The 13,258-nt window shown below is 43.5% G+C and overlaps 1 protein-coding gene across 2 annotated transcripts in view; it reads right to left on the reverse strand.

Annotated features, from left to right (window-relative positions):
• The window catches only part of LOC112236020 (transducin-like enhancer protein 4), an 86,049-nt gene that overhangs the window by 11,890 nt on the left and 60,901 nt on the right, over nt 1-13,258 (reverse strand). For both annotated transcript variants that reach the window (XM_042306406.1, XM_042306363.1), the window contains exons 11-19: nt 9,622-9,792; nt 9,362-9,503; nt 8,878-9,029; nt 8,351-8,439; nt 7,429-7,678; nt 7,092-7,339; nt 6,649-6,796; nt 6,246-6,396; nt 6,051-6,127 (exon numbers count right to left, since the gene is read on the reverse strand). In XM_042306406.1, the coding sequence (XP_042162340.1) occupies nt 6,051-6,127; nt 6,246-6,396; nt 6,649-6,796; nt 7,092-7,339; nt 7,429-7,678; nt 8,351-8,439; nt 8,878-9,029; nt 9,362-9,503; nt 9,622-9,792 (1,428 nt within the window). The remainder of the gene's footprint in view (nt 1-6,050; nt 6,128-6,245; nt 6,397-6,648; nt 6,797-7,091; nt 7,340-7,428; nt 7,679-8,350; nt 8,440-8,877; nt 9,030-9,361; nt 9,504-9,621; nt 9,793-13,258) is intronic.

Genomic DNA, 13,258 nt, shown 5'->3' on the forward strand with positions numbered 1-13,258 from the left:
GGAGGGTGTGTCATTTATGAGTTTGAAATGCAGCCTGAGGGTGACTTCCAGGGAATGGGGAGGGGATCAATAAACCCATCAATTTTGGGTGAAACACACTTGAATGATGCCATTCATGTTCTACTTAAGAAATAAGGCCCGAGGAGGTGTGGTATATGGCCAATATACCACAGCTAAGAGCTGTTCTTAGGCAGGAAGCAATGCTATTATAAACTGTTTACCAAAATAATTAGAGCAGCAAAAATAACTGGTTTTGTCACACCCGTGGCATACTTAAGTGATAATGCCAAAGAAGCCGGTGTTTGGAGTATATATATAGGCACAGGTGTTAACTTTAACTCCTATATGTACATATTACCCCGACTAACCTGTGCCCCCACACATTGACTCTGTACCAGTACCCCCTGTATATAGCCTTGCTACTGTTATTTTTCCGCTGCTCTTTAGTAATTTATTTTTATTTAAAAAATGTACTTAACACTTATTTTTCTTAAAACTGCATTGTTGGTTAAGGGCTTGTAAGTAAGCATTTCACTGTTAGGTCTACACCTGTTTTATTCAGAGCATGTGACAAGTAACATTTGATTTATGAGATTAAACTTCGCTCTGAAGCCTGCAACGTGTCTAATTAGCCCCTACCTACACCCTCCATAATTTTCACTCCCCCAGTTTTGGGGCACTTGTGCATAGGGCGGAGACGCACGGGAACGTGCAAATGGAGGGCCGACACACCTCTCTGGCCCTGCCCCCCACTCACTCAATCAGCAACAGCCTGCCTCACTGCATGATAGTCAGCAGTGAAAATAATAATACCATTTTTTTTTATTATGAAAAATGTCATGGCAATTTAGAAGTAGCCCAAAAACCCACAATCATCAAATCAAAGTTTATTTGTCACATGCGCCGAATGCTTACTTACAGGCTCTAACCATTTGTGTGGAAAAAAGGTGTGTGTGTGTGTAGGTAGATAAAGAATAAAACAATAGTAAAAAGACATTTGAAAAAAAGAGTAGCAAGGCTATATATAGACACCTGTTAGTCAGGCTTATTGAGGTAGTATGTACATGTAGGTATTGTTAAAGTGACTATGCATATATGATGAACAGAGAGTAGCAGAAGCGTAAAAAGAGGGGTTGGCAGGTGGTGGGACACCATGCAGATAGCCTGGTTAGCCAATGTGCGGGAGCACTGGTTGGTCAGGCCAATTTAGGTAGTATGTACATGAATGTATAGTTAATGTATTGATTGCATAGTCACTTTTTCACCCGTGACGACATTGTTTTCAAGTAGCCCAACTGCTAGAAAACTATGGTCATGGCAACCCCGATTGCATAATGGTACTGATATGAATAATTTGGTACACTGTTTAGATTGAGCACATCTAAGCGAGATATATACTTTGTCATGACGAAATAAGCGGATGGAACTGTTCTAGACCAAGGGGATCTCAAGCCTTTTGTGGCCGGGGACCCCTTTTGTGATAGCAAATTCATCAGTGACCCCTCATAATCAGAACACAACTCGAGTGCGTTCTGATAGCCTATAAAGAGTTTTACTATGACGTCTGAAATCCATGGCTGGACAAACCAGGTCTCGGGCCCGGGAAGAGAACATTTGAAAAGCCTGCCTCTTGGCACATTTCAAGCTAATTTCTTGCTATTCTACACATTTTGCCATGAGGCAAAGAGAAAACATTGAAGTTTTAAAGCTTACAGTGCATTTATGTTTAAAAAAATGTTAAAAACATTGGGGGAATAGTATTGAGTTGAAAAGTGGATAATTAGGAGTACTGTGGATACACATATCCCTGTGAGCCAGGCCCATGTTGCCCAGGGTTAAAGACATACATTGTAGATTAATAATATTACATTGTTTTGTATTACTAGAGGTTGACCGACTATGATTTTTTAACACCGATACCGATTATTGGAGGACCAAAAAAAAGGCAGATACCGATTAATCGGCCGTTTTTGAAATTTAGTTGTAATAATGACAATTACAACAATAGTGAATGAACACTTATTTTAACTTAATATAATACATCAATAAAATCAATTTAGCCTCAAATAAATAATGAAACATGTTCAATTTGGTTTAAATAATGCAAAAACAAAGTGCTGGAGAAGAAAGTAAAAGTGCAATATGTGCCATGTAAAAAAGCTAAAGTTGAACTTCCTTGCTCAGAACATGAGAACATATGAAAGCTGGTGGTTCCTTTTAATGAGTCTTCAATATTCCCAGGTAAGTTTTAGGTTGTAGTTATTATAGGACTCTTTCCCTCTATACCATTTGTATTTCATTAACCTTTGACTATTGGATGTTCTTATAGGCACTTTAGTATTGCCAGTGTAACAGTATAGCTTCCATCCCTCTCCTCGCCCCTACCTGGGCTCGAACCAGGAACACAACGACAACAACCACCCTCGAAGTAGCGTTACCCATGCAGAGCAAGGGGAACAACCACTCCAAGTCTCAGAGCGAGTGACGTTTGAAACGTTATTAGCGCGCACCCCGCTAACTAGCTAGCCATTTCACATCAGTTACACCAGCCTAATCTCAGGAGTTGATAGGCTTGTCATAAACAGCGCAATTGCTTGAAGCACAGCGAAGAGCTGCTGGCAAAACGCAGAAAGTGGTGTTTGAATGAATGCTTACGAGCCTGCTGGTGCCTACCACCGCTCAGACAGACTGCTCTATCAAATCATAGACTTAATTATAACATAATAACACACAGAAATACAAGCCTTAGGTCATTAATATGGTCGAATCTGGAAACTATCATCTCAATCTCAAAAAAGATGTTTATTCTTTCAGTGAAATGCGGAACCGTTCCGTATTTCATCTAACGGGTGGCATCCATAAGTCTAAATATTCCTGTTACATTGCACAACCTTCAATGGTATGTCATAATTACGTAAAATTCTGACAAATTAGGTGGCCCAAACTCCATATACACTGACTCTGCGTGCAATGAATGCAAGAGAAGTGACACAATTTCACCTGGTTAATATTGCCTGCTAACCTGGATTTCTTTTAGCTAAATATGCAGGTTTAAAAATATAGACTTCTGTGTATTGATTTTAAGAAAGGCATTGATGTTTAGGTACACATTGGAGCAACGATACGCACCGCATCAATTATATGCAATGCAGGACACGATAGATAAACTAGTAATATCATCAACCATGTGTTGTTAACTAGTGATTATGATTGATTGTTTTTTATAAGATAAGTTTAATGCTAGCTAGAAACTTACCTTGGCTTACTGCATTCGCATAACAGGCAGTCTCCTCGTGGAGTGCAATGTAATCAGGTGGTTAGAGCGTTGGACTAGTTAACTGTAAGGTTGCAAGATTGAATCCCCCGAGCTGACAAGGTAAAAATCTGTCGTTCTGCCCCTGAACGAGGCACCCACCATTCCTAGGCCGTCATTGAAAATAAGAATATGTTCTTAACTGACTTGCCTAGTTAAATAAAATTGCCAAATCGGTGTCCAAAAATACAGATTTCTGATTGTTATGAAAACTTGAAATCGGCCCTAATTAATTGGCCATTCCGATTAATCGGTCGACCTCTAATTATTACACACTTTAAAAACATATTCCACAGATCCCTTGGCCAAAAGTAGTTTAATCTGTTTGTAATATTCATAAAAAAATGCAATGTATAATAAAATATTAAAAAACGTATAAAAAATATATATATTTTGAGATCTGGCCGCGGACCCCCTGCAGTACCTCTGCGGACCCCACTTTGAGAACCCCTGTTCTAGACAAGTATGCCCATACCATCTATTGGCTGATTTGGCGATCTGGAGTGCAGGTAACTGTTTTATATTTACATTTTAGTCATTTAGCAGACACTCTTATCCAGAGCAACTTACAGTAGTGAGCACATACATTTTTTTAAGCGTTATGAAATGTGATATTGTCTTATCCCCTGTGATTAGAACCTTAGAGGTTTGACAAGTTCCTACCCGATTTCATAGACGGACCACTTAGAAGTTAAATCATTACACACTCATAGAACATACACTATCCTCAAACTGACAGGAGTTTCATGTTTCACTTCTGGGGGTGGATTATCCTTTTAACCCTACGTGGTTCAGCTGTGCTCTCAGCATCACTAATCACAGCTTTCAGAACCACAGAAATACAGGGAGCTGACTTTCTCTACAATAACTGAATAAACAATCCCTACTACTGTACCTCTATTCTGTCTCCACCAGGATCCGTCTCTGTCTGCATCAGACCTATGATCCTATCCCCAGATGGCTCCCTACTAGCACGGCTCCTCTCTCAATCCATCCCTCCTTTAAACCTCTACCTCCTCCCACTTCTCCCCCTCCACTTCTCTCCCTCCACTCTCCCCCTCTTTCAATCTCATCCTCCTCCTTGCATCCCCTCTCTCCTCCACATGACAGGTTCATATCACCAGGGCTGTCAATCAGCAGGCCATTGGTGAGAGAGGCCATGTTGACTGACAGACACGCTCACACTACAGAGAGACGGGGAGGAGGGAGAGAGGATGGATCGGTACAAGGGATGAGGTAGTGTTGAGTGAGAGCAATTGGAGGGAGGAGAAAGGGGGGTTTGTGTATGTACATGTGAGAGAGAGAGAGAGAGAGCGAGATGAATCGGGAGTAAAAGCGAGCAAGAGAAAGAAAGCAAGAGAGGAAGTAGCAGAATAATACCCTTTATAGACAGAACGCCACTACAGTAATGTTTCGATAGCAACAACTGATAACCTTTTAAGACAATTTTAAAAAGTGCACCATCAGAAGCATCTGTACCTTTTCAGACAGTAGAATTCTGCTCCGGCATAGAATGTTCTGTATTGTTTCCCTGACGACAATAAACGTTCCTGATTGCTGTGTTTTATGCTGTTTTTTTTATGGAGGGGAAGCTAGATGTGTTTTCTTTCTACTAAAAGTCACAATATTAATGAATTTTAACAAAAACATTTAGGAGAGTGGTCTGCGCGCAGGCAGCAGGCAGGCAGGTTACGAGCAGGCATCTCAAGATTATTATTTACATTTCGCCTAATGATTGATGTTTGTCCCACTTTAGAAGTGGCATTCCTTTATAGACAAGTAAAATGCCCATTTTAGTGGCGCTTCGAATTTCCAGAGAAGGTTCCGTGTCAGCATTTCAAAAGCTGTTGTATTTGTACCCTTATAGACAAACAAACATGCTGTAGCCGAGGTGCTTTCAAGGTGCCACATTCCATATGTCTGAAAAGGGTATCATAGTGTGAGAGAGACACAGAGATAGAGAGGGAGATTGTGAGACGTCATGTAGAGGGAACTGAGGGGCATTTGGATAATAAAGATAGCATCTGTGCTCATCAGAGCAATAAGGAGACACCAGCCAAGGCTGCAGATTCCTCCCTCCCTGCACTAGACTAGCAAACAGCAATGACAGCCATACTGCCTCCCTCCCACACACAACACAATATCTCCCCTTTAAATGGTCTTCCTGTAGCTCATCACACTCATACATACCGCATAGATAAAGCCTAAAGTGTGTGTGTGATGCAGTCTGTTCTGTCTGATAAAGCCCAGAAAGTCACCTTGAATCATATCTGTGATAAACAACTTGTCTTTCAACCTCTGTCCCACCCTAACTCTCAGTGGGAAGAAGCTAACTTCCTGCAATTCTACACATTTCATTTTGCCAGAGAGAGAATTTGCAGTTCTATAGCTAATCTCATGCTATTCTATACCTTTTGCCATGGGGCAGAGAGTGAATGTTGCTGTTCTATAGCTAATTTCCTGAAATTCTACACATTTTGCCATGGGGCTGATGGAAAACCAGGGGGCCCCCAACACCCCAGGGGCTGCGGGGGGTTGTGCTATGCCAGTGCGCTCACTCACACACACACTGATGGGAACAGGAGAATATTAGAAGATTGGGCTATGGATTTGTGTTGGTCGTGGGATAGGGAAAATAAATTGTGTTGGGGTGGGATAGGGTTAGTGTTGGGTTCACTGACGGTACAATACCATATGAGTATTAGCCAGAGGGCTATCCTGCCTCTCTCTCTCTCACCTGGAAAATACTGGCTCCATATGGCGTCCTCCATGCATTCAGCAGATTGTCCTTCCCTGTGCTCACAAACCACTTGCCTGAAACACACACACGTTATACTTCAGAGTTAGCTGATGTATCCAACCACTATACATCTCATTAGCATAATTATGCAAGTTAGGAGAGTGTCAGTCAGAGTTCTGAGCTTGTACGTACCACAGGAGGCAAACTTGAGGGAGAGCACACAGCTCTCATGGAGGTGCAGCTGGTACTTGTCTGGTTTGGAGACATGCAGCACTTCTACATTACTGCTCTCCATGCCCACTGCCAGCCACTCTCCTGTAGGACAGTAGCCCAAAGAAAATATCTGGAGGGAGGGAGAGGATGAGAGAGAGAGAGAAAAAGCTCATTACACGACTGAACGGAGCTCATCTGACAAAGATTATCATCTGCATCATCATGGAGATATGATACAACAGAGAGGAGCAGAGTGACTGGTCTGAAATAGAGGCTGATAGGTACACTATCATATTAAGGTGAAGTCTTCTCAGAAAGACAGTCCTGAGTTGGTCATACCTAGCGTTAGCTAGTCACAACGTCTCAGGTGTGTCATCAGTACCTGTGAGGTGAAGTCGTGCTGCTGCAGCTGTCGTCCCTCTCTCAGGTCCCAGCAGCGTACTGTGTTGTCCAGCCCCCCCGTCCACAGTTTGGTCCCATCGTTGGAGATGTCAATACAGCTGGCCCCGTCAGTGTGGCCCTGGAACTGCCTGGGGAGCACAGAGATACAATCAACATCAACCCAGAGCCATTCAGATGTGATCTATAGTCATCTAGCCCACTGCCCTGCTCTCTTCCCCTCTACCCTTCTCCCCTCCTCTCCACTCTCCTGCCCTACCCTCTCACTCTACTCTTATGCACTCTCCTCCCCCTCTACCCTCCTCTCTTCTGCTGCCCTGGCTGTGCAGGTCCCAGACCCTGATGTCCCCCCCCACCTCTCTACCCCTCCTAACCTCCTATTTATCCCCCTCTCCTCTTTACCCCCTTCTCCTCTCCTCTCCTTACCTAACCAGGGTCTGGTTGTGCAGGTCCCAGACTACAATGTTTCCGTCGCTGCAGCATGAGAAGCAGACCTTGTTGTCGGGGGAAATGGCCAGAGCGTAGCAGGCCGGGGCAGAAGACGTCAACTCCGCCTTGATGCGGGGAGTGGGTGTGGCCAAGTCCCAGATTGACAGTGTGCTAGCCTCGCCTCCAACGATGAGTGTCCGCCCATCAGGGAGAATCTTACATGAGCGGATGTAGTTATCCCTGTTCTGATTGGTGGAAAGAGAGAACATATGTATTGAACAGCTAAAACAATCAATATGATTGGTTAAGCCTTTTAAAGTTTGTGTCCACTCACCAGACAGTCGAGCTGGGCCATGGCACTCTTGCTGCCAGGCTGGCTGATGTCCCACACCTTGACACACCCCTTGCCGCCGGTGTAGACGTGGCGTGTGGAGGTGCTGATGGTAACGGCACACACCACCTCTCCATGGTTCAGAGTGTGGATCTGCCGGGCGTGCCGCGGGATGCCCGGGCCCAGCAGGGCGTCTGGAGGGAAAGGCACCGGCTGCATCTGTCCATCCGCACTTACATGGAAAGAGTAGGCACTGGTGAGAGAGAGGAGGTAAACAGAGTGAGGGAAGTAGGAGAAAATGGAACGAGTGTCATCCACTGAAATAGAAATCTGTATATTATTACAAACAGTCATGCAAAAGCATTGAAGACTGTCAACACTGCAATGGGAATGGCAATTGAGAAATATTCACCCAAACCTTGCTAATTGTTTTTACACAAGAGCCGTTGGCAGAATGCAAAAGGGAAGATTGTATTACAGGGGCCAGAGTAAGAGTGCTATTTCCAATGGCCAATCAGTTAGGGCCGGGACAATACCAGTATTGAGAACGTTAGTATCGTGGGCAAGGGAACAAAACACAACGCGGATTGAACTTCTTTAGGAAACAGACCTAATGATGGAAACAAACATCAATATGTTGTCATCAAAAGTCACATTTATTTATTTTCCAAGCTATAACACACAATATTTTACATAGCAGGTTTTTAAAGGACCAAAGAGTTTGGTTTGCTTCATATTTTCATTTTTGACATGAAAACAAAATATTGCGATACTGGTATCGTCCCGGCCCTACAATCAATAGCATAGCGACGCCAAGGTTGTTGTGTAATTTTATATCTAAATTGGGAGAGCTTGCTGCTTGCCCCAGCTAAAACAACAACAACAACAGTTCTCTATGTTTGGATGGAGGAGAGGAGCGACATACGGTTTTCCCCCAGAGGATCCACCAGGCAGTGAGGAGGACAGCCCTGGGGCTCTGAGGTGGGACCGAGACTCATATGCCACCTGGAGAGCCTAGGAGGAGGACCAAAGACATGAGGAGGATTACTAAAATAATAATCCGGTGTTGTAACAGTTCAATCTCAGTAAATCCTAATCTTATCAAATTCAGTGAAATCTTGACAATTCATCCAACATAGGCGTTCAAACCAGTTACTACCACAGAAAACATTGTCAAAACAGAATAAGGCTGTAAGTTTTGTTTTAAACCAGTGATGCATACCTTTCATGCTTCAGGGCCACAGTGTTTAGACTTGATTTGTTTCCTTATAATTAGTCATTGATTCACACCCGGGCAACCAGGTGGGTGCACTAACTGGCCAATTTGGGACATAATTGCTCAATTAAGTGCCAGGAAGAGACAAAGACAATAGACAATGCAGCCCTTGAGGTCTGGAGTTGTGGACACCTGTTTTAAACAGAGAGGTGAGTGAGGTGTGCTAAAGAACTCACCAAGGGGCTGCGGGTGTAGGCGCTGGTGGCAGCGCTGATCTGGGGCGAGAAGCCCCCGGGACTGGCTAGCTCCCCATTGACGCCTGCGTGGGACACCCCCCCAAATTGAGCCGGGTACAAACTGGGGGGCACAGACAGAGGACTGCGGAGAGCTAGGGGGAGGGGGGTGAAGAGAGGGTGAATGAGAACATCCATCACTGAGGACCAGAGAGGTCAGACAGATGGGGTCTACGGAGAGTTGTGTTGGTGATATCTTATACTATAACATGTCTTTATTGCTTTTGGCTGATCAACCGTACCACAGGAGCACATTATCACAGTAGGGAGTAGTGGTGAGTTATAATGGTATTATGAGCAGATTAAAAGTATAATTATGGTATTACATGGCTATATGATCACAATAGATTAATAGGATGGTATAGCAGGGGTATAATAACAGGGGCACAGACAGAAGGTATGAAAGACAGACAGGTGTGTGACTCACCCAGGGGGTCAGTGGAGGAGGCAGCCCTGCTGACCAGGCGGAGGCAGGACGTACTGGGGCCGGCGGGGCCGGGGGTGAGAGCCTCATGGTGAGACGGGGACGGGGTGCTCGACTTAGACAACGAAGACCCAGACTTCTCCACCTAAAGAGAGGTAACGAGATACAGTCATGATACACCTTCATACAGATAAGTAAGGGATAGTTCTCTCATTTGTTGATGTTGGTCACAATGTTAATGCTTGACAATGAATGTATAATACCTGTGCTGGGTCCTTGGCCTTGCCCGGTGTGGGGCTGCATGGTAGGGGGGAGGACGGGACCTCTCCGGGGCTCCTGGGGGACCCTGGTAATTCCTTCCTCAGGGTGGGGGCCCGGTCCAGACCGTTCCCGTGGGGGGAGTGAGGGGGGCTGCCCGCGGGAGACGTGGGTTCCTGTGTACATAGACCGATAAGGGACTCCAGGTCACCCCAAAACTACACAAGACCGTAGCTTCACATTAGCTGTCAAAAATCTCTAAAACTGTAAGATTATAGACATTATAGATCACTATAGTGTCCGTATGGATTTAAGCACAAGTGTGTATGAGACCTGTACGGTACTGTAAGTCAAACCCAGCAAACTGTCTACCTCCCTGCCACAGCCACCCCAATAAAACCATTCTCATCTTCTCCCAGTGTGCTGCAGTCAGCACATCTCCTGTAGCTGTGTCTGAGCAGAACACACATCCACAGACTGTACCACAACAATCACCAGAGACATCCCCTCTCACACACTCAATAAGAACATCTGTCAAATTCTCAAATTGTTCTATATGCAAAAATCACCCAAGAGACTTTCCCGCTTTTGTGCATTGTGCTGCGCAGTACCAAATGCAGAAAGCTTGGATAAAACATATATTTCGGTACACTGTATTAATTATTTAAACAATTTAAAATATTCTGAGGGCATAAATAAAGGAAACACACTGCTGCTATCTGATGAGAGGAGGGGTGTCTGTGCGTGTGTTCCAGAGCTGTGTTCAACAGGGAGAGACTTTACTCACTAGGAAAGGAGAGAACAGCAGCTCCTCATAATTCAGAGTGATCGGTGTCCTCATTGTGAAATTATCAATTTTACCCTCTACATTTAAAAATGACCATATACACTGATTGTTTAAAGCAAAACTACCAAAACTATTGCTGATGGTAAACCTGAACAATCAATTATATTGTAAGACTTAGCAGGTAGGCTATAGCCAGATGACAGTTGTGTCTCCGGTAGCAGCGCATAGATGTCAATAACCTAGCAAATGACATAGGTTGTCACTCAACTAATAAAACCTAACAACACGCAAGCCATTTTAGTATTTGAATGCTGTAGGTGCCACACAGATTTGCAAGATCAGGAACAGGCAGTCTACTTCGCGTTGGTCAGCACGCGAAGCTGGGCACAGTACACAGTTTAACTAGGCTACTGATACTGCCTGAGGTTGTACAGCATGCAAACTGATCAGTGACTCAACACTTTCACTTACACTGAAGGAGAGAGGATGCATCAGTTGTCACAAAAGATAAGGTCTTTTCAGAAGATAGAAAAATTTTTCTTTTTTTTGTGACAAAATGTTTATTTTTTTCTTTGGGGAGGGCTACAGGTACACTACACAAACTCATACAATCTCATACTCTGTTTGCATTTTCCTGTTGGCTGATGGTCAAAAAGAAAAAAACATCCCAAAAAAGGTACAGAAATATAAAGTATTGATCATTTTGATCATATCATAGAATTAAAAAGTAACAATAAACCCTGTTTGCAAAGGAAAATAAAAACAAAAATGAGTCTCCACGCCCAACATCTCGCTGTGGATAATTCAAATGATTGAACTTCTAGTGGTAACTGTATCCACTGTTGAATTGAGAGAGAGTGAGGTGATTTCCATCTAATAGCCAACAGCTGTTTTGCAGCAGTGCTGCCTGCCAGCAGTAATTGTCTCTGATTAATTAGGAGATTCAAGAAACTATCATCGTTAAGTAACATAGTACAGTGCATTCGGAAAGTATTCAGACCCCATCCCCTTTTCCACATTTTGTTACGTTACAGCCTTCTTCTGAAAGGGATTCAATTAATTGTTTTCCTCATTCATCTACACACAATACCCCATAATGACAAAGCAAAAACAGCTTTTTAGAAATGTTTGCAAATGTATGAAAAAGAAATACCTTATTGACATAAGTATTCAGACCCTTTGCTATGAGACTCAATTGAGCCCAGGTGCATCCTGTTTCCATTGATCATCCTTGAGATGTTTCTACAACTTGGAGTCCACCTGTGGTAAATTCAAATGATTGGACATGATTTAGAAAGGCACACATCTGTCTATATAAGGTCCCACAGTTGGCAGTGCATGTCAGAGCAAAAACCAAGCAATGAGGTCAAAGGAATTGTCCGTAGAGCTCCGAGACAGGATTGTGTCGAGGTAAAGATCTCGGGAAGGGTACCAAAACATTTCTGCAGCCTTGAAGGTTCCCAAGAACACAGTGGCCTCCATCATTCTTAAATGGAAGAAGTTTGGAACCACCAAGATTCTTTCTAGAGCTGGCTGTCTGGCCAAACTGAGCATTCGGGGGAGAAGGCACTTGGTCAGGGAAGTGACCAAGAAGCCGATGGTCACTCTGACAGAGCTCCAGAGTTCCTTTGTGGAGATGGGATAACCTTCCAGAAGGACAACCATCTCTGCAGCACTCCACCAATCAGGCCTTTATGGTAGAGTGGCCAGATGGAAGCCACTCCTCAGTTAAAGTCATATGACAGCCCGCTTAGAGTTTGCCAAAAGGCACCTAAAGGACTCTCAGACCATGAGAAACAAGATTCTCTGGTCTGATGAAACCAAGATTGAACTCTTTGGCCTGAATGACAAGCGTCACGTCTGGAGGAAACCTGGCACCATCCCTACGTTAAAGTATGGTGATGGCAGCATCCTGCTGTGGGGATGTTTTTCAGCTGCAGAGAATGGGACACTAGTCAGATGAACGGAGCAAAGTACAGAGAGATCCTTGATGAAAACCTGCTCCAGAGCGCTCAGGACCTCAGAATTGGGTGAAGGTTCACCTTTCAACAGAACAGTGACCCTAAGCACACAGCCAAGACAACACAGGAGTGACTTTGGGACAAGTCAAATGTTTTTCTTTGTCATTATGGGGTATTTTGTGTAGACTGATGAGGAGAAATAACAATTGAATCCATTTTAGAATAAGGCTGTAACGTAACAAAATGTGGAAAAAAATTAAGAGGTCTGAATACTTTCCAAATGCACTGTACATGCAAAGCATTGAATATTTACATTAATGTACTTTGAAAGGAATTTTGTAACTTTGTCCCAGAAGCATTTAACTGCAGTGCCTACCTGATTTAGGGGACACAGTGAACAGTGAGTTGGGAGTTGGGGCCAATGTCTTCGTAAAATATTTCCTTGGTAAATACATTCTGTGAACAAACTTATAGTTTATAAATTGATGGTTCAGATTACTGGATGCCATGGTCATGTTTCCATATTCTGTTCCAATAAAGGGTTGTTCAGGTTCACTTAGATCTAACCCATACTTTTTAATGGCTTGCCCAGAATATGAGCTTTCCAAAAGTTGTTTATAGACATCAGTCCTTTTGGGAGCCCAGATAATTTATTTATATTTATTTATATTTCACATAATTGGATGGTTCGGTATTTGGGTTTCCCAAGGGACTCCATAGGACAGCATTGCTGACCTAAGTTGTAAATATAGAAAAAATAAGTTTCCTGTTAATGTTTATGTGTATTTCAATCTTGGAATGTTTTCAAACCATTACTATCCATGATATCAACAAGGGTACGGATTACACACTTGAACCATTGGGTGGATGCAAAAGGCCGCCCTCCACATTGCA

The sequence above is a fragment of the Oncorhynchus tshawytscha genome, linkage group LG01 (assembly GCF_018296145.1).
Source record: "Oncorhynchus tshawytscha isolate Ot180627B linkage group LG01, Otsh_v2.0, whole genome shotgun sequence".
Classification (NCBI taxonomy): domain Eukaryota; kingdom Metazoa; phylum Chordata; class Actinopteri; order Salmoniformes; family Salmonidae; genus Oncorhynchus; species Oncorhynchus tshawytscha.